This window comes from Chelon labrosus (genome assembly GCF_963514085.1).
Source record: "Chelon labrosus genome assembly, chromosome: 19".
Classification (NCBI taxonomy): domain Eukaryota; kingdom Metazoa; phylum Chordata; class Actinopteri; order Mugiliformes; family Mugilidae; genus Chelon; species Chelon labrosus.
The window spans coordinates 17,103,753-17,131,026 of NC_140352.1; the positions used below are offsets into that span (position 1 = coordinate 17,103,753).

The 27,274-nt window shown below is 42.1% G+C and overlaps 1 protein-coding gene across 2 annotated transcripts in view; it reads right to left on the reverse strand.

Annotated features, from left to right (window-relative positions):
• Positions 1-386: 386 nt before the first annotated feature.
• The window catches only part of cpped1 (calcineurin-like phosphoesterase domain containing 1), a 36,342-nt gene continuing 9,454 nt past the window's right edge, over positions 387-27,274 (reverse strand). For both annotated transcript variants that reach the window (XM_084567815.1, XM_084567814.1), the window contains 4 exons: positions 19,209-19,381; positions 18,860-18,991; positions 18,614-18,746; positions 387-3,691 (listed from right to left, as the gene is read on the reverse strand). In XM_084567815.1, the coding sequence (XP_084423941.1) occupies positions 3,465-3,691; positions 18,614-18,746; positions 18,860-18,991; positions 19,209-19,381 (665 nt within the window). In that variant the 3' untranslated portion in view covers positions 387-3,464. The remainder of the gene's footprint in view (positions 3,692-18,613; positions 18,747-18,859; positions 18,992-19,208; positions 19,382-27,274) is intronic.

The following is a 27,274-nucleotide window of genomic DNA, read 5'->3' on the forward strand; positions in this document are numbered from 1 at the left end:
GTCCTTTGTGGTGCTCTGAATATTACCTTGCTGAAAATTAAGATGTTTGAGCATTAACATCTTCTAAAACTACGTTCATTGTTCAAATAAAGAGGTTTTTTTATGTTTTATAATAAACAGACTTCTGCCTGTCTTTTTCTCTAATTCTATTTATTCATGAAACAGGATGTCCTAAATCTAAGGCCGACTTGAATAAACCTAGCTTGCTTTGTAAATCTGAAAGTATAACAGGCTGAGAAACATAAGCAGGCGGCCGATACCAGACAATATGAGCTACAGCAACACTTCTTCCCACAGTTCAGAAACACATGGAAAGTTGTTTGTGTGAGCTTTTTAAAGTGCTCGGAGCAGCAACCCAACAGACACAGCACACCGACGCCACGCAATCATTAGATAAAATCAACGTTTATTATAAAAATACAACCAGTTGTCACAGTCACGGTGTTCAGGAACAAGTCAAAAGCGTGTGATGTTCCCCTAATTCACGGAGCCGTGGTGCTCTACAAGAAAATTCACACACACTAAAAAGATAAAGAACAATGTGACTGAGCGCGGCCGCCATGAGGATATAAAAATAGATAAGGACATAAGGTTCCTTCTCAGACAGGAAATGAAGGAGATGGACTGAGTCGTCTTTCACACATCACACTCATTATCCATTCCTCTCAGACACCCCCCCTCCTCCTCCTCCCTCCATCCCTTGCATGCTGACTTTTTGGAAAAGAGACAGAATCCGTCAGTGTGAAATGAGGTCAGCGATCACATCGCTGATAGAAATTCACCTACAGTACCCACCAGACCACGGACGGACACACACACCCAGTATGTACGCTTTCTCCCCGAGGCGCGCACACACACACACACACACACACACACACACACACACACACAGATGTGTTGCTAAAGCGTTGCCATGACAACTCTCTTACGTTCCCAGTCGGTCAGGGAGAGAGTGTGAGAGTCTGTGTGTGGAAAGTGTAATCGAGAGGAGTCATTTAGGGCTCGCACTGGAAGTCGTTTTGTTGCAGAAATGTCCATTTTAAAGACCATTTGGGGACGGAGAGCTCTCACATTAGCCCGTAGACTATGGAGCGTTACACTGTGAGGCTGTTTCAGCTCTGACTAAAGAGGCAGGAAATACTGTCCTCCTCCCATCAGCAACCGCTAGCAGATCACTGTCCTCAAAGAGTCTCACACCAATCCTTTAGTTTGGCTTTTAACAAGACAATTTCACTTCATCTGCTTCGTGTGTAGTTTGATGCAAGCATCCCAAATGTGCGCACAGTAAAGTGGTTAGTGTGATTTAAACGTGAAGAGTGGCATCGTATATAGTGACTGAAACGGCGCTCTAATAATGAAACAGATTCATCACCAAAAGCATTTTTGGATTTCTTTGATTCATGTTTTAATAAGAATGTCATTAGGAGCTACCAAATAGATATTGCACTTGAGTAATTTAATGGTAATCTGATGTACACTGTCATTAAATCCATAGTGTTTCTGGTCCCATTGAATTTTGTTTTAAAAAGCGTTTTCATGCTGATTCAAGCCCAACGCTCTCTCCTGCTGCTGCTTCACATTCCAAGCGTACAGCTGGCAAAGCTTTTATTGTGAAGGAGCCACAATAATGGCAGTGTAGAAGTGTAAGGGGCTAGTGTTGACAAAATCATCAATATACTTTTTTTACTTTTTATACAATATATTTTTTTTTTACCAGGCCTGAAATTGTAAGAAAAATATATTTTTTCAATTAGTTTCAGTCCCAAAGGAATAATGTCCTTTTTGTCATAATTAATAGTGATTAAGAATAATTTCTTAAGTGAGCAATACATTCAAAAACTCTCTAAAACGGTTCGCTTGCCGGACAGTACAAAATCTCATCAGTATTAGTTGCATCTTTTACCTGCAGACAGGGCAGTGTCTATATACAGAACAGAGGTCAGTAAAACAACGCTAAACATAAGAACACACATATTATGTTGATGTGAGTGGCTTGCATAGGATGGCCGACAAGGCATTAGACTGTAGCAACAACAAACACAGTAGAAATAGCTACATAATTCACAATCATTAATGGAAAATTCCAACCTTTCACTATTACAAATTGATAGACAGAGAGCTGAAATGTCATTTTTTTTATACCTTCCTACATCTCCCATGAGGCTTTTGAAGACCATGTGTAAAGGTAATTTAATCTTACTTTTATCAAGCCTTGCACCGTGCTGTTATTTGGTCTCTCTTTGCCCTTTCACCATCTGCAGAAACAGGAAGAAAACTGCACCAACAAGCCACGAAATGCCTCCTGAACTACCCCCCAGCAGCTGCTCTGAATGAGATGTCAGTGTTTTACGGCGGAACCTTCCGTTAATGGTGGAACACTTTGGATTAAAGTTGCACGGACTACGTCTGCACTGCACAGGAAGACAGAGGGTGTGATGCTACTTCGGATATACAGTATCTGTGCTTCTCCACAAAAACAAACACTGGTGTTAAAATACATTCACTGATCTCTGCGCAGCCTTTCAGGGCAGCAGGAGCAGAGATTACATCCAATCCTCCAAGAGACGCTTCAAACATTCAGTATGGACAACATAAACCTAATTTAATTCCATCAGAAGCCCTACTTTATAACGTGTGGCTGGCATGTAGTCTAATTTTGGTAGGTTTTAAGTGATTGCTTTTGTCTCGTCTCTGGTCACATGCCTCAGTGTAACTCTATGGCCCCGTTCAGACCTGGCATTGAAATATGTCTCTACATGCGCCCCCCATCTCAGTTTCGTGTTCTGTGAGGTAATAAACACGGATATTATTTGGGGGAGCAGTAGAATATTTTCACAGCTGATGTCTTTAATGAATAGCAGAACCACCAACAGCTGTTTGTTGAGTGTGTCATGTCATGAGGACTTGGGGAGATAATACATATTTTGGAACAAGCTGTGAAGTCTCTCTCTTCCCCACTGTAAACACACACACACACTAGATTATTTATTTGTCCTGATGTTCACACTTATGGTGCTTTTTCCTTTATAGACAATCATTTCAGTGTTTTTCAAAAAAACATTCCTGAGACACTGTCTGCATTTTTTTTGTGTGTGTGTTTAATGTGACCCAGGATGCATTGTGTGTTTACACTACTAAAGGAATGCAGTCCTCCAAATGTGGTCCGAGATTGTCATCAATGAGTCCTGGGTGTTCACACCTGTACTTAAACATCTGTAAACTGGCTGCTGATGATCTGATTGCCCAGGCCGTATGTCAATGCAAGGTCTGAACGGGGTTACTTTATTTTCACTTTGAGATCAGTCCTTCGGTCAACTGAAGGCACCCAACTCTTGAGTTGACCAATGCACTAATCTCCTGGAAGCTCTGAGAAGAAGGGCTCAAATATGTACAATCAAATCAAATCAATAACAAAATACACAGATTTCGTTGTTAAACTTCTCTGGAATTCCTTGGACTGGTCTTCAGGCCTGCAGGAGCTTCTTGAGGTCCTCGTCCATGCCTCGCGCTCTCAGCTGCTCCAGGCTGTGGTAGCGATGGACGACGCTGTCGGCGGTCACTACCACCACCCTGACGCCGTGGGTGTCCTCGCCAAGCTGGCAGCCGATGGCTGAGCTCACGACCATGTCCAGGCCGCCGTGGCAGCCGCCGGCGTTTCGGTGGTAATGCCCGGAGAAGACCGCCTTCACCCCTGCGGCGAGGAGTGACAGAAATAAGTTCCTGCATTAAATGGAGAACTAAAAGCTCACCCATATGACCCATCTGAATGGAGAAGGAGGCAGCCATAAACTGCATCTAGGGAGCAGATTAGAGGTTAGGAGCCTTGCTCAAACGTACTTCAGTGACTCAACTGTACCAAGACCCCTTCTCTAACCACTAATCCATGGCTCCTCCTATATAGCCTATTTATAGGCAACAAAGCTTTCAATGGTGCCGAATAATTCTTATCACGTTTGACCTTCTGTTCCTCTTGCATCCCAAATAGATGTGCAGTACAAACAATTATAAACAACTCACAGCAAAAAAAGCAACCAAAATATTTCTACAAGGAGATGACAGGTTTGTTAATCAATATTAGTGACTCATGCTTTGGCTTTATATAACTGAGCTTACACCTCCTGGGGCGCTTTTAAACAAGAACCTTCCATCAGTTTCTGAGAGAAAAAAAAAATATGTATATTTAGATGTCCTCATCATTTTTAACACCTCTCATGTCTTTAGTGCGTCCTGTAAATAAGTGCGGCGTTCCAGTGAAATGTGGAAGCACTTCCTAGCATTTTCACTTCTCACATGAACCCAATCCAGTCATTAAACAAGATGTTAGTGGATAGAAAAAGAAGAAAAGAAAGAGTAGAACAAAGAAGACGGGATGAAAGAGAAGCGTAGAGAAACTAGACAGGATAGATTAATGACGAACGAACGAATAAAAAAATAAAAGAAGGGTGAAAAAGAAACACTGAAACTGAAAAACAGAAACTGAGGAAGGAAGAAAGTAAAAACAGAAAAAAAAAAAACTGTGGAATCTTCTACTTGCATTTTGAAAATTAAATGTTTTTTAATTTGATTTTACAGGCTTATTATTAGAGCAGAGAAGGTGTGACTCAGCGTTGTGGCAGTGATATTGTGTCATTACAGCTTTTTTTGCCAACTAATACTCTGAACAAATCCTGAATGAGGACTGGGAGATGAGTTGTTTGTCTGTGTGAAGGTTGTATTTGTCTTAAAATGTGTTTTCAGGAGCAAATCAATTTGACTTTTAGCAAAGTTGCTGTCATTTTTGGCCAATATCCACTTTTCACAAGTGGTTAAAATAAGGTTTGGTTTGAGGGAAAGGGTAGAGTTAGGAATATGTTAGACAGCTGATTTAGTGCTTTAAATCCAGGATAGAAAATGGTCTGGCTAAGGTGTGGCTGCATGTCAATATTCTAATGTCTACATGTGTTTTGGCACGGACGTGATTGTGTAAGTGAGGGGTTTCAAAATGAGCTCACTGCAGCCTTTTGGCAGAGAACGTGAGCCGCTCTATTTTCTAACTGCAAGTGTTTCCACGGAGGGAAGTCTGGCTGCTCGCTGCCTCGTCTCCGGAGAGACACCCAGCCAAAAAAATAATGAAAACTGGCAACAAAAGAGGATAAATTGCAGTCTGTGCATGAGAAAGACGTCGGTCTGTCCCAGAAATCTGCACAACAAAGGCGAGGAAGATCCTTCCGAAAAAAAAAAAAAAAAAAAAGCTCTCATGTATCCACCGCTCAGACTACTTCGACGTCGGCACCGTGAAATTGCCCCTGAATCACCGAGTCCGCCAAGCCGCGTAATCAAACAGCACCAGAATACAAATCTGACCTAAATTTGTATTAATATTGGGAGCTACGTGAGGAGGGCGGCCGCACGTGCTGGACCATTAAATAATTAATCTGCCATAGATGGAAATTGATGGTTTAGGCTTGTGTCTGTGTACGTCCGTCTGGGCTAAATTCACTTCCAATACAAACCTGTGGCAGCGCTGTGTGTGTGTCCACCCTTCTGTGACTTGTGGGTGGGCCTGTAGCTATATCATTAGCCCACACATTTCACGAAGCTGTGTGTATGGTCTGTGTGTTGCCAGGAGTAGTAGCCTTTTTATGTAACCTTGCCACTTCTCCAGGTGACTGACTAACTAGGTGGGCTCAACACCGTCTAGTCGCAAATGTGTGTCCTTGATATCGTTTCCAGATGAAGGATGAAAGGCCATAAATGCCCTCTACACCTCTAGGCCAAAGCGTGTACTCATTATTCCGTATGACTATGCTCGTAAAGGTGCGTGTGTGTGTTCTGTGGTGCAGGCTTTCCAATCCTAACAGACGCCTAAGTGTTTTTATCCATCCCACAAGGAATTACACAGCTCATCTACAATTATTCAGAACCTGAGAATGAAAACAAAGCGAAGCGGCGACAGAAGTGTGAACTGGGGAAAATGTTTGATGGGATCACTTGATGAGTCAGTTAGCGACGCCGATTGTGGAAACGCTGGAATGCGTTACAGGATCCACATGAGAGCGGCGACTTCTGAGTCACCTCGCGGAGATGAGGTGGTGGAAAGAAGACGGCAAATAGTAAAGCAGCGTTAGACAAGGATTAATCCTGTACTGACGAATGAAACGGCGGGAGGGAAAAAAAAAAAATCTTTTTGAAGCTGAAACAGTGTCTCTGAACCTCGTCTGAAACTCCCGAAGATACCACGTTTAATCACGCCGCCAAATAAAGTGTGTGGGAGTGCGTACTAAGTGTGCATATGTACACATGTACAGTATCAGTGCGTCCTGAGTTCTGTCGCCATATCGCTGATGATCCACATCCCACTCACGTCGCACGACACCACCACGCAGCAGCGGTGACTTCCCCCCATATGTATGAGACATATTTGAGATGAATCCATGTCGTTGCGCTGTGCTGTGCTGCTTGTCGCACAAAGTCAAGTAAAAACAGGCAGTGTTGGCATATTGAGAAAATTCTCATTCCCTTTTAATGAGATTTAGATGATGGTCACCACTTTCATAAAGCAGTAAGTGTCTGGTTCGCTGAGACAGTTTTCAGTCTTAATGCTACGTTAAGCTAACTAGTTGCTAGCTGTAGCTTTGTAGTGTAAAGGCCAACAGTAAGAGTGTGAAACTTCTCAGGAACACTCATCAATCAAGAGGTCAAAAGAACTTCTTAAACAGTCCAACACAGTAAACATTGTGTTGGTGGACATTGTCGCTAAGAGTCTAATGGGTAGAGTAATAGCAGACTAACTAGATACTGAACAATTCAACAGTCCAGCTCAGGTAGAAGCACCACCAGTTACTGCTGGACCATACCAATTCAGGGGCCTCACATTCATCTGATTCAGTTCCTCATGTATTAAAACCACATTTCTCACTTGATTTTTACACGTCTCCCTTTCAAACCATCCAAATGCTCACGTACACTCTCAGTGAAATCAGATTTGTTCCTGACTAGTTCCCTCTTCATTAAAAAAATATGTCAAGTACATTAAGATATTGCCAACTCATCTTCTTTACAGGAGTTTCTTAACTGGCTGCCCAAGCATACTGTGTGTATATATATATATCTTGGTAATTTGCCAAGCTGAAATAGCCCAAACAGGTTGGGCAGCAGTATTCGATGGTACATGGTTGAATACTGATTGGACTAAATCCAGAGGTACAAAATGCAGTAGGTGTAGCTTCATCACCCCAATGAAGAAACCACCACCAAGTATTTAGTGTAATAGATGGTCCCCTCAGGTATATTTGTATTTAATGCATGTGCACTCATGTATCTGTCCTTTGCTGGTGCTTCTGAGCATAAAGTACCTAAGCCAATAAGGGATACAACAGTTTGAATACCAGAACAACAGATTGTGTCCTGTTCTGTGAGTGATTCAACTCCTAGTTTTCTCATCAGAGGTACAGAGGTCCTGAGAGTTGTGCTAGGTGAAGCCGTCTATCAGACCACTTTTAGGTCACCGCCACACAACACAAGCTTTCCTTCGAGGTCTTCCATATAGCTGAGAACTAAAGTGGACACGACCAATAGACAATTTGTTATGTTGTGACATGAATCAGCTTGCTCTGCTGGCTTTTCCACCAAAACAGATCTCATAGATAATTTAGCAAAGGCCTGACGTACCCTCGCCAGAATGCATTTCAAAATGTCCTTTTCAGAAAGCCGCCTTCATGCGGTTTTAGAAGTCAAACCGCTCTCCCCAGGGCCATGTTTTCTAAAAACCTCTTTCTGAGAGACAAGATGGCCTGTCTGAGAAAGAAAAGGATTTTCAATCTCTAAAAGATTGCCCGTATGAATAAAAACATAAACAAATGAAAAAAAATGAATAAATATACATAGGAAAAAAAAAAGCTATTCCCTTGGTAATAGTCTGAAGATGAAGCTGACCTCTGAAATTGTGCGCCAGAAAATGAACGAACGGGTGGAGGCTGTGAGGGCCAGCACGAAACTGACAAACACACAAAATAAAAAGCAAAATACAATTTAAAAGCCCTGCTAACCGCAGAAGATACGTGAAGCGCGGTGTGTAATGCATATTTAGCAGCAGTGGAAAACTTGCAGTGAAAACGGGAAGCTGCCGCTACGCTACATGTGCACAATCTTAGTGTGAGGCTGCACCTAAGTTACACAGTGTCGACGCAACATGCCGACATTGTGTGCAGGTGGGCAAGTATTGGGCAAGTGGTGGGCTCATGATACACTGGACAGTTTAGAATATGATCGGGTAATGGCGCTAGATGAAAAGTTGAGAAATCACCAGAGTTATTATGATGTATCCGCATGGGGGCAAGGATTTCTGCATCCGTCCCAAAGTGTTGCACCAACTGACCGGCCAACAGTGGTGCCCATGCATGCAGCTGAAATGACTAAAAAGACATAGAGCTTAAAACTGTGGAAACCAAAAAAACAGCTCCTTTCAAGTAGTAGTTCCAACAAAAATTTTAGGGGTTTCAAATTTCGATGTGCCCACCTTTAACCAGAAAGTGCTAACTGCTGTAATTCTCTACTGGAATAAAAACTGGATGGCTGCTGGAGCTACATACACCTCTGAGAGCCACCGCTGCCTCCAGGATAATGACAGCTGGCATCCTTCTGTGAAAATGGCCTTGATACGACACTGACGAATTACAACACACAACTGATTTTCACTTCCGTTCACTCCAATCAAAGCGCCACATACCACCTTCTGTACATTGTTATCCGAAGTGCTTTGCAGTACAATTAGCGTGGGTGGCCTAGTGAGACTTGAACCCTTAACTGTGGAACTGTAGGGTTGTGGCTCTAGATATCAGAGAGTGACATCAAGAATAAAATTACCTGCCTTCCACATATAACACTATACTAAACCCATTCAGCCATACGCAGACGGGAGGCACAGTACGTGTTCATAGAGTGCTAAAAGGCAGTATTACATTCACAACCGGATCGTTAAGTCCAATTTTGTCCCACTTATTTGTCTCTTTGTCACGCTTTCCTGCATTATTCCCATTCCCCTTTCTTGCTGAGTGGATGCCCTGTGCAAACATGCACTCTCTGTGCTGGTGATACCACATCATGTCGAGGTTTCGGCGGAAATCTAAGTGTACCCGCCAACCTTGAAACAACGCCGGTTCTATTGCGCTTTTCTTTGTGATAGACTGTGGGGACCGGTCTTTGCTTTGACAGACAGAGGTGGGGAGGGTGGGAAAGAGGGAGGCAGCATTAGAGCGCTCGGAAAATACCCAGAGTAAGCAGTCAGAGTGATGAAAACATATTGAATGCAAGCGGAGGAAAATTACCCGGAGTCAAATTGAATTCTGGTCAGGGGTTGCCAAAAAATGCACAGAGAGGAAAGCAGAGTCCCTTCCAATATGCGCCGTGTTCTGTGTATATTATGATTCTTATATTTTACAGCGATCTGAACCACGTTATCCATTGGTATATCTGTTTGAATATTCTGTAGCACATATTACTGTTCAAATGCTAATAGCTGCTGCTGATGTAGCCCTCAAAATAAAGGGATACAAGAAGAAACATCAGCCCACATCTAATTAGGTTTGATGTTTGTGATCCTTCCTTCAATCTGCCCTCCCCTTCTTTCTCTTCTCACTTTCCATCATAACCCTTTCATCTCTTGGTCACTGATTTGCTGGCTATAACACTGGATTTGCTAATTACAAGCCAAGTTCTTATCTTGCCAATAAACCTCTTCCAACTGGCAAACACTAAGAAGAATTGTTTTCCTTCTGACCTTTCCCCCTTTTCTCCCTCTTTCTCTTTTGACAAAAACTCCTAATGTAGTTCCGAACAAAGCTGTCATCTGCACAGCTGTGAGAATGGGCTGCGTGGGAGTGAACACACAACGTGTACGCGTGTATTGAAGGGCGGCTGTCATTAAAGTGCAGGTCCGGGAAATAATTCACCATGAAATAGTAGCTGTTGATAATTTGCATGACAGAGGGATAGAAAATGATGTAGCGTGGTGAGGCATCTTGCAGCCCTGGTGCCTCATAAATCACTCTCAGCCATCCGTCACCGTGAAGCATCCCCATCCTGTGTCCTCCAGCAAAACACACACAAGATAAAAACGCACACACATGGACACAATCACAAAGGGAACTGGTAAATGAAAGTAGTCAGCATGCTATTTACTCCTATAAGAGCATGCATGACTGGGGGCCATTTGGTCCCCACCCTGCTACTAATCATCTTGAATTCACCAAGCTATGATTCTTATACTTCTCTAAATACGACAGACATTCAATCAGTCAAAGATGCATCATAGGCGACTGTGATTGCAACCATGTATTAATCCTAAAATAATATAGTTGTGTGGTTATGTTACAAACCTACAACCTGTCAACAGAATACAAAATAAAAAAATGCTGCAAACCTTTACCGTATTTTCCGGAATATAAGTCGCACTTTTTTTCATGGTTTGGCTGGCCCTGCGACTTATACTCAGGTGCGACTTATATATTAAAATATATAATTTCACGTGTTCATTATTTTCACACTGACAGCCGCGAGAGGGCGCTCTAGGCTTGTGTGCCAGTATCTGCTACTCCTTTTACTCCTGCGTAATAGCGGTGGCGTAGAAGTGACACAGAGGATGAAGAATTCAATGGATTTAGTGATTTGGAGTGAGATCGAGAGTTTGGTAAACTTGTTATGTTATGTTGTTTATGCTATAGTTATCGGAATAGCTGTTAATATGTTACGTTAACATACCAGACACCTATTCAGCCCGTTGTTCTATTGTTAGTACTATAACTTGCCTTTCAAGATGAAACGTGTTCTTGGTCTCTGATTTTATCAAATAAATTTCCCCCCAAAATGCGACTCATAGTCCAGTGCGACTTATATATGTTTTTTTCTTCTTCATTATGCATTTTTTAGCTGGTGCGACTTATACTCCGGAGCGACTTATAGTCCGGAAAATACGGTATGTATCAATAATTGCAGTTCCTCAAATGACCACTTGAGGCTGTCTCCAAAAGAGAGTTAATCCGAATAGACCAACGTGTTAAAATGTCCAACTTTAGAACAGAAATAAACGTATATAGCCTGGTACACAATATGGTCTTGGTCTCTACAGTTAATATCCCCAATCTTGGAAACTGTAGGAGGGTGAGTTTTTATATTAGTCACCTGTTTCAAGAATTAAAGCTAGCTGTCGACCTCTGCGTCATCCACCGAGCCCAGCTCCATCTCTTTGCCCATTCTCGAATTAGCTGGGTGTTAGGAAGAGTTGAGCACTGCCAAGATGGCGACGGTGCCATCTACTCGTCAGAAAACCTATGGATGACAGAGGGTTTATCCATCTTTACATCTATTCAGTGGCTGCTAGCGGTCTGCCCAGTTGTCGCCCACCTGTCTCAGTTTCACTCATCCTCCACCTCTGCCCATTTTCCAGATTAGCCAGGAGGCATCCGAGACATTAGGAGAGACCGACGAAAAAATCCGCGAATCATGAATGTAAATCTGTGGCACAGTTCCATCATAGCATAAATGGTAGTTGTGTGACACACATCCCACCCCTCGAACCTCAAAGTTGATCGTGTGCTTTATAACAGCCGTCCCATGAAGTATCAAACCAATGGTGTTGTTGGACTGTTTCCAGTGCTCCAGGTAAATAAATGTATAATTTTTCTTTTAACATAAATTAGCATGGCTTTCGGTCAAGTGCTCAGGTAGGACCCAGAGACCTTGGGCAGCCTGGATTGACCTGTACATTTTGTTGGTTTCTTGAGACGTCATGTTTGTGTATTATGAACTGTTCAAAATGTTTTTTTTTTAAAAATCAGATTTGACTTGTGATTCTACACATGAAGCTTTTGTATTACGGTGAACATTCAAATTGCAGTTATAGCTCCCTCGGCATTCATTTAAATAGGAGACCATTGGCGTTCCAAGATGGCCGCCAAATAGCAACATACTGAGCTTCAAAACCTATGGATGGCGGATGGATTTTCTGCAAATGTTTTTTTGTGATTAGCAGGAAATGCCAAATTCCTTAGTGGTTAATTGCTGTAAAGCTCATGCAGCCATATAATAACGTGGACTCATTAATACAATGAAATTAGCAAAGGCCTTAAGATGAATAGCACCTACCTGCCCAGGTATAAATAAACAATAGGTATTTCACTAGGTATTTTAGGTATTTCAGTCACTGAGGCTCTAATTATGCAAAACGTGCAGAGGAAGCACAAAAACAAGCGCCAAGCAGCCATGCGTGTCTAAGGTGACTTGATAAAAAGAAACAAGACTCAAGATAAGACAAGGTCTTCAATGGCTAAATCAGTAAACTGGTAAACAAAGGGGAAGTGTTGAAAATCTCTCCAAGGGTATCATCCACGGCAGCTGTTTGATGCATGAAGGGATGATGAATCACTGCACTACAGATCTGCTCAGACAAACATGGCGCACCCTGAAAGAATGCAGAACCCCTATCATTCAATGAGGCAACTCAGAGCTTAGTCAGAGCTTGATTGCCAACACTTGGGTGACAAAACAATTCCACCATCCACATTGTTGTGGACATCGTCTGAAAAGACACCACAATGGGCAATAAAGTGGCACACTTTTTGGTTAGTACATTACTCCTACGCAAAAACTAGTCTTCCTAGATTGTGTTACATAATCTTGGTACCTGAAACAACACAACTCGATCCATACAGCCCCTGTTTTTCAGTCTTTATGTCCAGTCCAGTAAGAGCTTTGGTTGCAGCAAAGAAATAGTACCGGAGTAAGAAACTGGAAAAACAGAAGCATTATTCAGTCTCATCATTAAAACAATGGGGTTAAAAGCTTAACCGTGGCCTCTTATCAAATCCCCAGTGAGTGATAAATGTGTCTTCACTTTTGAACAGAGTAGAACCCTTGCTGATAAAGACAACCTGCGGCAAGAAAGCAGGAAAGAGTGAGAGGCACAGAGGGAAAGACGAAGACACTATGTAGAGCAGCACATGGCTTATCTTTGCCTCTAATTACCTACTGTATGTACAACTCAACAGCCGCTGGCAATGTTGGGAATCCCAGTGAATTTCTCAGCGGCACTCTTGTTTTGTTTTTTTTTTGTTTTTTTTTTCCTTTTTCTATACGTAAACAGGGTTTGGAGGCGAACAAAGGCACCAAAGAAGTGTGTATCTCTCTGTGCATTCATCCATCCTTGTTTGTACGTGTGCTGATCCTGAATGTAGGATATAAACCTCGGAGGAAGAGGGAGGAGGAGGGGGGGTCTAATTACAGTACTCCATCTATAAGGAGAGGAGTGGCAGAGAGAACTGCTGGGATTTCTGCTACTCCACTCCCCTCTCAGAAAGCAGACAGCGGTCCTCAGCCATGGGAGTTCAATCTTCTCTGAGGAGATTCTGGATGTTCGTAAAACCTGTTCTCTCTAAATTCAACATCCTTAACGAGCGTGCAACGTACAACTTATGCATGTCCTTCTTCCTCTACTTGCAGTAACTAAATGCTGGCTGAGTTGCTTCCATGCACTGGAAAACTGGCAAAGGTAGGAATAATAAAGCCCAAGAGAATGTTATTTACTGTGATTATGAGTTTGACAGTGACAAGACAGCGCAGATATACCCATAATATGAGTAAAGAGCTTCCTCCAGGGCTTTGTGTGATTGTTACCAACAAACTGACTGTACCGAGCTGACCGTCAGTCTTCCGCTGACATATTATATCAGCTTTATACTCAGTTCATGGAGTTTATAACGCCCTTATACCTAGAAATGTTCATCCACCACATACTAAATACCTAGCTGGGCGTAACCAGGCTCAGTTCTTATCAGAATACGAGTCTGGTAACAGACTGCAGCGACTGCACGCCATTGGATAGTCCTACAACCAAGCAGAGCAAAGAAGTAGGTGATATACACTTCTCCACAAATTTCTTAATAGCTGTTAATGGCTTGTCACTTAAAGTAATTTTGCTACCTATATCTTTTACAACAAACGCAACAGTGGAATCTAAACCTCCTGCTTCTTTGGAACAAACCAATGGTGCTGATATGAGCACATCATCACAAAAAGATCCAAACAAATTGATCTGCTGGACATACTCCAGACCAAAATTTCCCCACAGAAGGTTTGTGGGCAGATGAAGTTTAATTTGGCTTTCAAGCTACCGTGATAATATTAAAAAAAATGTTGCTTGTCAAACTTGTTTTGTTATTCTCATTTTACAACAAACTCCAGACAGACTTAATTGCACATTTCAAAAAATCCAATCAGGAGTCTGATTTAAACTCAAATTATATTAAAGACAGCAAACAAGTGCACAATGAAAGGCACACTTGAATTTTAACCAAATCACTACAAAACCTTGTAATTGCTTATGCAATTAAAAAAAGGGACTGCACAATAGTCCCTGAGAGAAGGTCATAAAATAGAGACAGAGTATCATTAATATGAGCTGGAATACAGTCGACAGTTCCCAGGGTGGAAATGCTCGCTCTGATGAGCCACAAGAAGACTAATTGGTGTTGCACCTTTTCCATGTGCAACCGTGCCGCTGAGATAACATATAGATACGTACTGAAGAATATATCGCGCATGGAAAAATGCACCACTGGATAGTAATTTATATGGAAAACGCATACAAATCCCACAGCGGGCACACACACTCAATTACTCAACTAGCAGCGCACATATCACATGAAATGAAGAAGTAGGGAGAGAAAAATGAAAAACACCTCTGTGAGGAAAAATCTATTAAATGTATTTCTTTGTCTGCAGGGCACTATAGTCTCCGTTCCCATCATATGTCACAGGAGTGGTGTGGGGGCTGCAGGAAACACTGTAGCAGCAATAACAACCTTATAAATGTTGAGCCAAATCCCCAGTAGCTGTAAGTCAACTGCCACCACAAAAAGACACCTCTGGAGTGATCAGACAACTCACTCACACACAGCGGTGTGTACTTACTCACGAGGATTGATCCGATGCCAAAGACACATTTGTGTAACGTGCACAGATCTTATTTCAAGGCTGTCTTCCATAGCACTGGAATTACCAGAAACAAATGAGAAGCTGTTCAGTTTTATTTTATATGTCTTGCCAGACTGATGTTTGGCGTTGCTCAAATACGAACCAATAAGAACTAGCCAACTAAGACGAACATCCTTAGTTAAGAACACCCAAGTTTTTCAACAATATTAATGTGCTACTGGTGCAAAGAAATACTACACAATAAAACATGTAATAGCTCAGTCGCTCTGTTATAGCTACATTTGTCTTCCGGCAAAAATTATAGCTGCACAAATACAGCTAGAAACTTATCATGTCAAATGCTTACTTAATGAAAATCTCAGAAGAAAAATGACATCCGTGCTTTCTGTGCCCGTGCTTGACTGTTCTTCAGTGTGCCTGAATCCTTCGGAGAGTGAGGCATGAGAAGCTAGCGTGTGTGTGGGGTTAATGATGCTGCCCTTTTAATGTAATGACAGTAATGATCACCGGAGTGCAAGAGCACATCTGGAGGCTTCAGATCACAGGGTGCAGCGGTGAGGAGAGACCAACAGGGGAGGGAGACGAAGTGTGAATAACGCAGAAACAATGAGGGATTCAATTACCAAAGCTGACGTATGACCAAAAGAGACATAATTTACTATGGATGAGGGGAAAACAAAGTCCATCACCATACAGGCAGGAAAACAAACAACACACTTTCCTTAGCTCTGTAATTCTTCAATATACAATAAATAACTAGGAAGTTAACATAGCAATAACACAGAACTGCAATTTCAAGTGAAACCAACACAGGTCCTGTTATTTTCTAGTTATTGCACAGTTTCCCTGGGAAGTTGTCTGCCAGCCACCTTAATAGTCAAGAAGAAGAACACAGGTTCTATTTGACCCTGTGAGACACATGTAGTTCCAGCCGCAAATTGAATGCACACCACTCAAGCCTTCAAGTGAGTCATAATACGATACAAGGTGCTCTGTGCTCTTTGAATCAGTGAATGATGGAGAAAGATATCTTGAATCGGAAGCTTGATTTAAAATCACTCGACAAAGCTAAGGCTGTGTGCGTAGTAGTTTATTTCATGCATGCCAAGCATACATCTAAACTACAACCACGTTAGCACGGGAAACATGCAATGAGCCATGCTCGACAGTGTTTGGCACGAGCCCTACGAGGGTGCTAACGTGCCATCTGGGTTACAATATGTGGCGCGTATTAACTGATACACGCCACATATTGAAATCAAACAGATCGAAACAAAATAATATCTCTGCACAGAACTGAATAATCATATAACCAATAAGAGGCACGTTATTGTAAACAAATTCAACTCTGCGACGCTTAGACGTCATGTATGACGACGCCATACCTAAATTATTTGATTGGCTTGGCAGGTTCTTTGCCGAGGCATAATCAATTTCCAACCAGTGAACTTCAGAACAACTTTCTTTTACAAAATATTTGTGCACACGTGATGCTCTGGTTGGTTTCGAGGCGAGGAGAGCACAGGAGGAACACGCAAAATTTGCATAGAAAGGTCCCAGTTGGCTGGAAGGTTCCAACCAAGAACCTTGTGTGAATTTGATGAGAATAAAAATATATTCTGAACTCAGTTATAAGCCTAAACGCTTTAAAAATAAACCGTGTGGCACAAGAAGCAGCTAATAGCAATGTGGTAACAAGAGACCATTGAATGTTCAGAATGTCGTAGTGATGATAGGTTGAAAATTATCTTTGGCAACAGAAAATGGGCACGTAACAAGCTGAACTAATGTCAACTTCAAGCCAACACGTTTCAGGCAACAACCACTGGGAGCGACCGAAATAGTCGACTGACATATGATGCAAATACAAAGTTTACCACAAGGAGGCACTGTCCATGACAACCAGAGTCATTGGAATACCAACATGCTCATAATGGCAACGTTTAACATGCTGACGTTTACTGGGGATAACGTTAACCACTTCATCAGGTCATCTATTCAATATTGCCTTTCTAGTCAATGTATGATTTCCTGTCCTGGCAGTGACCGTAATGACTACGGTGTATCCAGTACAAACGCACAGCAGCGGCTCTGTCACAAACTGACGCTGAGCCAAGATGATCACAGTCAGACGCTTTTTTTTTTTTTACAAGCATGCCTCCAGGACTGACTCCACTATATTCAGAGTACAAATGTAACAGTCCCAGTCACGAGTCACTTTTAGTAAGAGATGAATTAGAAAGCAGAAAGAGCATGAAAGTGAGAGGAGAGATCAGAGGAGAGCAGAAAGAACTAAGATACGAAGACTATATTAAACAATAATAACTGGTCTCATTTTAAAAATTTTTTAAAGGGAGTATTGTTTTTGTCAGATCATTACAGGTGGTTAAATTTCACAGATTTGTCAGTAATTTTCACATTAAGAATTTTTATTTTTTTTACTAACCAACAATCTTACAGACATGTTAAGATAAAATTAAGCTTGACATCCTTATTATGTCTCTGAGCACAGATGGTACACGAAGGTGATGAGTAAAATATGAGTGCTCTAAGATAAATCACAGACCTTCTCTCGCTGTTCTTACATACACAGGGACATTATAAAGTCATGTAGTGTATGCGGTTTACAGTGAGCAGCAGCATGTCTGACATCCATTATTAATAACCACATACACGTATGTACGCATACAGTTCATTCAGTACAGTGCCCTGTATGAGGTGTGAATTCATAAGTGCTGGCAGGACATATGTGAATAAGAGTGTGGCTGAGAAAAGACACATGCATATAACATGTTCTGCACCTACAACAACACCCTCCTACATATAAAAGCTTGTACCTATTGCCCTTTAAATTTTTAACCGGTGTTACTTGAAGGAGCAATTCATTATGAGTGAACATGGCCACCAGACCAAAACGGGGCAGCGTGGCTAAATACACACCGGAATAATGGGTGGATAATGAAATTAATACCATCCCCCGTCAGTCACCTTGATGCATGATTTGAGAAGCATGACAAGCATAGAATCAGGGGTCCTGTCAATCAGTAGTGCAGAACTGGCCCGACAGCGCAATGTGCATCAGTCAGTTGAGCCAGAGGCGTCTCAGACACTTAATGTCCTTGTGAGAGTTTCACTGTCCGCTACCCTTGTATCATCCTCTTATAAGCCTACAAGAATGGATTTTGATTACGGAATTATTCTTAATACAGGAAGTGGATGCGTTAATTAATTCAATTACGTCTGTGTTGTGCGTGTGCCAGGAGCTCCTCCTGTGGTCCTGGATAATGGCGTCCTAATCCTCTGGGCTGGGATCTTAGCTGTGCCTCAGTCAGATATGCTTGAAATGAACAGGTTTTACAGGAGTGGAGCTAAAAGGTATTATGACGAGAAACTTAAGACCACTTCACAGTGGCCTAAATCCATCATCACGGAAAATACTGCTGATACTGGAGGGCTTGGGAAGAGGCATCTTACTAGCTTTTAAAACTTTTATCTCTTCTCTGACTTGTAATTTTATACAAATTAAAAAACTGCCCCCGAGATGATGTGTTTTAAGGAATAAATGGTATGTCATACTGAATCACTGTAACCTGTTCCCAACACAATAACTTGAACACCCATAACTTGTGTTTTCCTGATCTCCTACCTGCCTTCTTGAACCTGTCCAGCAGGTTTTGTCTGACTATCCTCTGCAGGTTGAAGTAGTCGTCTGCTTCCTCAGGGCTCTTTAGATACAGAGGAATGTGCTGGAACACCAAGACATGTTTGGGTTTGGGCTCCTGTGCAGAGACAGATGAGCTGGATGAGAAGATCTCCAAAGTTAAAGTTCCATTTAACATGACATCCTCTATCTGAACATCTTCACAAATCAAACACATGAATGCCATTCTACCGTTGAAGAGGACGAGGAGGCCCTGCTCAGCTGCAGCTCCAGCCAGGTCTCCTGAGCCTCCTTCAGCTGAGGGCAGGCTGAGGCGTCGTAGAACAACTGGGAGTTCAGAACCAGGCAGAGAACTCCACCGACCTGAGACAACAGCAGTGTGAGGAAGGAAACACAGAGACAAAATACAGTTTTATCATCTCTCTCTGTTTACAGTGATGACATGAGTAACATAACACATGGTGCTGCTACTTGGTGCCGTGGTGTTGTGCACCTAAATCCTGTGAGACGGGAGAAGGCATTCACAGGTGAACTCTACTGGCAATGCTACTATTACTATATCTGTTAGGTGCCTGCTTACCCAGAAGCTGAAGTAGTCATCTCCCCATGCACTGCAGTACTGCTCCACGGTGGCGGGGGTGGGTGTGTTACCCAGGTCGTGGTTCCCACTGACAAACACCAGAGGGATGGAGGGATCCGTCCCCTTCAGGGCAGCCTTCAGGTCGCGCTCCTGACCATCTCTGAATGGCGTGTCTGTGGGGGAAATGGGGGACTGACTGTCACATTCAAAGGACAAACATTGTGGCAGCTACATAGACTGATCAGCCACAACATTAAAACCACTGACAAGAGAAGTAAATAACATTGACCATCTTGTGACAATTCAATGCTCTGTTGGGAAACTGTTGGACCTGGCATTCATGTGGATGTTACTTAAGACATGTACCACCCACTTACACCAGACCAGGCACCCCCACCCCATAGCAATGACACTCCTTGATGGCAGCAGCCATCCCCAGCAGGATGCAGCCTGACACAGGCACACGCACAAAAACAGTTTAGGAACAACTCAAACAAAACATGAAAAACAGCACAAGGTGTTGACCTGGCCTCCAAATTCACTAGATCCCAAACTGATCAAGTATCTGTGGGATGATCCACAGAGGCCCCTTCCCTCAACCCATAGGACCCAAAGGCCCCCCACTAACAACATCTCTCAGAAGGGCCATGCCCATTCTGAGTCACAACTGTTTTGGAGGCACAAGGGAGACCTACACAATATTAGCAAGGTGGTCATAATGTTATGCCTGATTGGTGCACATTGATGTAAAAACTATATTGACTTGCGGCTGAAGCTTGTGTACCTTAATATTTACTTGAAGAAGATAAAAATGAGTCAAACAGAGAGAGGTGAATGAAAATTGAGAACTGTCAGACTGAGAATGTGAAGGGTACAACAGGGGAGAACTGCCTGAAGGAAGAGGGGATTATTTGGTTGATGATAACACCTCAGATAATGATAAATGCTCTGTACAAGCCAGCTTAACATCACCATGGTTACCTACATCGTGTGTGGTGTTCTGGGCTCGTCTCAGTCCATGTGGTAAAACAAATCTTGCGAGACACAGCTGTTAGAAGCCAGATCTAGTGGTCCAAGATATACGAGGCTATTTGCTTGAAAGGATCTTCGTGTTTAATAAAATCAGGCGTACTACAACATTAAGCCTGGAGTTCACAAAAAGGAGAAGTATGCAGAACTGAGGGTAATTATTTGAGCTAAATTAATTCAGTCCCAGCATTGGTAAAGGCCAGAGAATGGGTAAAAACTGAAATCTATTTATAATTTAGAATTGATATCAAACAAACCTACCAGCCCCTGCTCTTACTGTAAGTTATTCCTTCCCCTCCCCTTTTCTCTTCTCTCTGTCTCTCTGACTCTCTCTATCTCCCTCTCTCTCTCTTTTTATTCATCTGAGTAATTATTTTACTGGCCTACTTTTGGAGCAAACGTTTCCTTGGATGTTTGGATAGGACTCATTACATAAGAGCCTTTTTCGGCAGAACATCTTGTGCAGGACGGTGGGAGAAACTGTTTAGAGTTTAAAACGCATCCAGATAAAAGGTTAATCCTCGCTTTCTCCTGCCAGTCCGCCACAATGAAGCCAGACTGTCAGATAGCAAACTGCCAGAACATGAGAAAAACATGCACTCGAATATGGAGTGACAACTGAATGCCTTTTTTGTTATGTAGAATTTTAAAACTGGATTTGCGACCAGCTTAGAGGAGTAACTGCATGTAGTATTTTGATATAATTCCATATGACATGTAGCACTCCACAGGAACAATAGCATTAAGGCAGTAAAATGTTGATAGGCCGTCACTGGCAGTCAACAGCCTCATAAAGCAGGGGTTCCCAAACTTTTCCATGCCAAGGCCCCCCAAACAGCATCAGCTTCTGGCCGAGGACCCCCTTTGCAAACCCACAGACAATGCTACAAAATATGTAAAGAAACATCAACTTTTAGAATGTTTTTTCTTACTTTTATTCACTATATAATAATATAATAATGATTAAAAACAATTAAGATTATATTTTTTTATTTTTGCAAGTTTTTTTCTTATCTTCCCTCCAATTGTCTGAGGCCCCCCTAGCGCCGAGGCCCCCACTTTGAAAATCACTGTCATAAAGTATTGCAACCAATTGATTGGTCGGCTGATGACACCAGGAGGTAATTCTTGCCCAATAGTTGGGCTGCCAGTATAGCTCTAGGTTCAAGTCTCTTGCAGAATACAGTATGTATTACGGGGGCATGAAACAGTAATTTAGTAATTCATCTAAACATTAGTGTCGGGTAAAAAATAACTATTTTCCGATTCAATTTGTATGAAATCTCCTAAAATCATAAAAAGATTAATAAATATATGCCATTTCCTGTATCCTCTTGTAGAAATCTTACTGCAACAGTTGCTTGTACCCAAGTACAGCTTAAATTTAATGTGAAACTTCATTGTTTGACATTGGCGATGAATGTACATGCTAGGTACACCAGGTATGAGCCAATATATTCCACTAGAATCAATGTAGCTGATTATACTGACATGCCATTGTAACCATAACAAGGACAGGAAAAATTCTCCTACTGTGAGAAGATTTTTCTTCCTATGGTATGTGCTGAAAGTACTACAGACAGAGGACAATGATAACAACATGTGAAATGACGGTGGCATGTTGGTGATTGAGATTTATGCAGGATTAAATTAAAAGTTGCGTTTATTTTGTTGCAGTTTGTATTAAATTGGTAGCGATATTAGCGATTGCAAATTGCAAATTATGCAATAATTATTCCAGACTGCTTTCCTTTATTTGATTGCTTAACTATAATTCTGTGCTATGAAAACTGTTCACCGGTGCATACAGCGCATTGTGTGCCAAGAAACATTCAGGTTGTGGAAAATGTATTTGGTGAATAGAAATTATATTTGGCAGCTCATAACAAATGCCAAGCCTAATGGAAAAAACAAACTGAAATTGTCATTGATGTGGAAAACATGTAATGAAATTCATTAGTTGTGCATAAATCTAGCCACTTCACTTGTGAATTCCCAGCATATTCATTGATTATCAATAACTAGATAAGTGGTCTGGGCAGTATTTTCTACTGGGGGATGCGTAGTGCAATTTAAAACAACTAAACACCTGCTTCTCTGGTGAGCCGACAGTTTGAAGCGGAATCTTGATAAAAAAAAATAATAATAATAATAAAAAAAAAATGGATGACAGCTGAAGGCGTAACAATGCAAACTCATTATTCCACCGTCACAGTATTTGACCGCTGCCACAATCACATGCAAACAAAGGCAGCCTCGCTAATGAAGCTGGGATGGAGAATTGGGGGCAAAAAGGTTGTCATTTAAAATGCGGAGGCAATTGTTGCAGCTGGTAGCTTCGAACTAACCCTGCTGTTAAAGACAAATTGATTTATAGCTTGTTTTGACCATTTATTCACAAGTTTGTGTTTGTATAAGGTCAGTTTCTTTAAGTACTCCACTAGATAGGAAGCCAGGAAGGATAAGTGAATGCACTCTACCCTCTTTTTAACACCATCAATGTGCCTCTTAGCAAGTCACCTGACCTTGTCAGCTGCTCCACTGGAGCTGCCCAGAGGCTAAGAAAAGGAAGACAAGTTTTATGCTTGACATCGCAACTGAGTACGCTTGATCTGGGCTCAAGTCCGCTTCTCTGAGGAGGCCAGTAGAGTATGCAATGTTAATATTTATCAGGGGCATTCGGATTTAGGCTCTACCATGCCAAGCATGGCATTGTGAAGCGGAGGGGGGATGCAACAAAAGCATCTTGCTGCACTTAAATTTCTCTAGATAAATAAACGTGAATAAATAGCACTAGTTGCCACACCCAGTGGCAGGGACGCTGTGCTGCCGTCTGCTTCCTCACACCACCAGCTGCCTGCCCTCAACTACAGCCATCTGCTAACATGGCATAACCATGAATCAACCATCTGCACAACACAACTCAAACCAAGCCTCAACCAAACCCCACCTGCATTTAAGACACCTTGCTCTAGATTAATGAGGAGGGTTCAACAGTGATGGGTTATCTGGATGAACCTGCAGTAGCTGAAGACAAAGCCTAAAAATGTTTTAAATTCCTACATTTTTGACCTCCAGCAACCAATGAGAGGAGCTACAATGTTGTTAAACACAATCTCACTCTTGTTATAGTTATTCGTTGTAAAAGTGGACTCATACTTATCTGGTTTCTTTTGCCATTTATCATATTCTTCTTCTCCTTTAATAGTGCCATACAGTATATACTTTGTGCAAATTGTATTGCAAGGAGGACACAAGGGGGAAGAAAAGACTTGCGATGTGAACTCATTATATGCCCGATATAGAAAACATGAAAAATTATATAGAGTGATAGAATTTAATAAATGATTAAGATGTCTTATATTAGATAACAAGTGCATTATCTCTCTGTGCAAGTAAGCGTATGAACTTATGAACTAAAACTGTGTATATTTCTGTGCTGTGATTCTCTCTTTTGGAATAAGCAATATATGTATGTACAGAGTAGGGTATACGCAAATAAAAAAAAAAAACACACAATGCAGCTCTCCCCTCTCTCTGGGGCTCTGACTGAAAAGGCCTTGTTCATTTAATGAGGTTGCAACATTGATTCTGAAACCTTGACAGGAGACTGTGGCAGGTTCTCGTTGAGCCTGTCCAACGCCGCAAGCACTTCTCTCAATTTTCTTTAAAGACTGCCTGTCGAGCCGGCACAGAGACCTCAGTGCGTGGGGTTTTGCCGTCGCAATCATTTCCTACACTTAAACAACTGTATTTTCAACGCGTGGGGACCTCTTTATTTGTGACTAAGTCAAGCGCGAACCGTCAGGTTGTGCTGATGTGGCGTCGGCCTACAGTTTCTGACAAGGTCTTAGGTATGATATTAAATGTATCTACAACCTTTTCACACAACCAACATAGTATCCTTAAACAAAACAACCATCTTTAGTGTGAAGACATTTACAGCAAACACACTGTGGGTGAAATAAAAGCTTCTATCAGTAATGAAGAAAATATTAATCACAAGAAACTGAGCCAACGATTTGCAGAGGGTTCACCGAAATTAGACAGCAGAGGACCTGAAAACCTTTCCCTTGTCTGAGGACTCTCAGTTTCCACAGTGACATTTAAATGGTAGACAACATGAAAACATGGATCCATTCTTTTTTGGATCAATGGTTCACGTTGGTAGTGGCGATATAATGGTGTAGGGGATAATTTCTTGGCACAGTTTGTTTCCCTTAATACCAACTGAGTATTATTCACATGCTAGAGCCAAACAGAATATTGCTGCTGACCATGTCCATCCCTTTATGGCCACAGAGTACACGTCTTCTGATGGCTACTTCCAGCTGGATACCTCTCCATCTCACAAAGCTGAAATCATCTCAAACTGGTTTCCTGAATGTGGCCGCTTTCTCTTTATGTTTCACACTGTCATAGTCCATCTGTCCAGTGGAACACATCCAATCAACTTTGCCTCATTTGGCCAAATCTGAGCAGAAAGTACATTTCTATACACATCACATCATCAATAAACACTAGCACTAGCAGCATAAACACTAGTATACTGTGCTATGAATGCCCATGATTCACACAGCATCCACTTAATGCTGTGTGACGTGCTGTTGTGCAAATTATTTTTTCTTTTCCATGGAAAGGATCCTGAGATCATCTACCACTGCTGTCTCCTGTGGACATCCAGGCATTTTTATGTTGCCTTTCAGCCACTCCAAATGTTCCAGCTACCTCTTTGATGGATTCTTTTGTTTTTGAAGCATAAGACTGGCATGTTCCTCTTCCATCGAGAGCTCCTTTGAACACATGTTCTGAGAACGCGGCAACAGTTTCCAAATGCAAATGCCACACTTGGAATCAAGTCCAAACCTTTCATCTTCTTAACTGATGAGGAAATATTGAGGGACTCTCCCACACCTGTGCAGGATTTGAAGCTACTGTCCTTTTGATCTTCAGAAAATAGGAGACTGGGTATAAAAATGGCTCAGGTTGATTATATAACTTTATGACTTAAAAATATTTTGATAAAACACCTGAAATAACCAGCAATGTGCTGGTGTCCAAACATGTATGGACCTAACTCTATGTACTTAATGAGTATCTGTGCATGTGGATTTCAATGACGTCAAAGCCGATCTGTGACATCACAAGTTTGCAGAGATTTTGTCATTAATGTATACAACAAGTGTACCTTGTTGCATTGGCTCTGCACGGTATTAAATTATACAGCAGTAGACTGGTTATGTATAAAAGTTGGTATGGTGACTGTAAATACTTCTTTTAGCATCATGCAGAGTACATGAGTGTAGTATTAGCATTAATGCAAATAAAGCACTCTGTAGTATTAGTAGTAGTGCAAAGCTGTTCTGAATCGCCACACTTGAAAGCAGAACTGTGTGAATATCAGGATGGATTTACAATAATGTGAACACACTGTCAACACAGCAAGCACGCCACTTGAGCATGTGCTGAGAACATGATGCTCCTTTTTTATGCGCCGCATGTACTGTATGTTGTGATGCATCTCTACTGTATCTCTATTCTTGGTAATAAATTCCATAGCTCTGCTGTCTTGACACCTGGGGGTAAGGGTTTGTCTGCCGCCATCCACACACCTGAACACGGAAACCACAAATTGGCTTTAAAGTGATATTTTTACATTGTGTGAATGGTGATTCTCCTACGCCTCAAAGAAAGTGGACATTTCTAAACTTCTGCATTGCTAGTAGTCCCAGACCCCCAAACAAACCTATTACAGCCCACAAGCTACTGGATGAATCATTTGGTAAACACACAAAGCCTCCCCACTCACCCACCCACCTCCAAAGAAATCCAAATGCTTCCACATGTCCAATACAAATCTTCCCAAGGCAGTCTCTCCTACAAAATCTCCTTTGATTCAGAATCTCACAGGGAGCCCCATTTTATCCCCTCCTTCAATTGCAACTAAACGGGTCTCCACGGTTCCAGAGAGGGGACAGAGAAGTCCCACGGCAACCTCTCCTTCACCTCCGTGAGACTTACACACGTGCAGATGCGCACACATACTTAAACACTTCTCCCTGCTGTATCATGCGTTACATCCCTCACATACCCCCAGAGACACAGCTTGAAGCCTTTGTAGTGCTCATTAGGAGAGTGTCAAGTCCAGCGTGTTTCTCTAATCTAATCAGCTCTCTATCTCGCTCTTTTCCCCCACCTCACCTCCTCCCTCTGCTGCCCACCCCCTCCCCACTCTTTATCCTCTTCATTTGTCAGCTTTGAAAGTAAGTGAGAGAAAGAAGCCAGAAAGTGAAATTGAGGGAGGGAGCGGCAGTGACAGGGAGAGAAAGAGAGCAAAGATTGAGCGAAGTTCTCGAGATGAGAAAGCGTCTCTTGGGGGCCGGCTCGGATTGGAGAGGAGACAGGGTATTGCGATTGAAGACCATTCCATCTGTAAAGGTCTGGATGATGGGATGTTGTGGGAGCAAACACCTGCTCGCGCTTACTTACCATTTTTCTAACCTGGTGCACCTGGTGGAAGATGGTTTCATTTGAAGAAATGGGTTTTTCCTTGTAGATTAATGTGAGTCCACCAGGGCTCCTCTCCAGCTTGTGCGCATAACTGTCTCTAATCACCACTTCAGTAACAAGTTTTTGATAAGGAAGAGGATTTACTGTATTAAAATGGAGACATCACTACTCAGCTTACAGTTTTCCTGCCTCCAAGTCTGGCTGTAAATCTCAAATTGGATACCTGAAAGAAGACTGACGTTGTTGTTTTTTAATGCATCTTCGAGAACTACAAAAACAAACCTTTGATCGCCCACCTCTAGACGTAATTCAAATGGGCACTTTAAATCAGAGCACCTGAGCGTGGTGGCAGACTTGCAAATGAAGGTGAGGCATGTGACCGCAGCTGTTCGCTAAAGAGAACCGACAGACGACAGGGAAAAGAGGCCGAAAGAAAAGGAGAACGTGCGAACAGCGGAGAGGAGAGATGGAGAGTGAAATCTGTGAGAACAGGAATACAGTTGCCAATTTCCTGTCGCCAAAAGGCA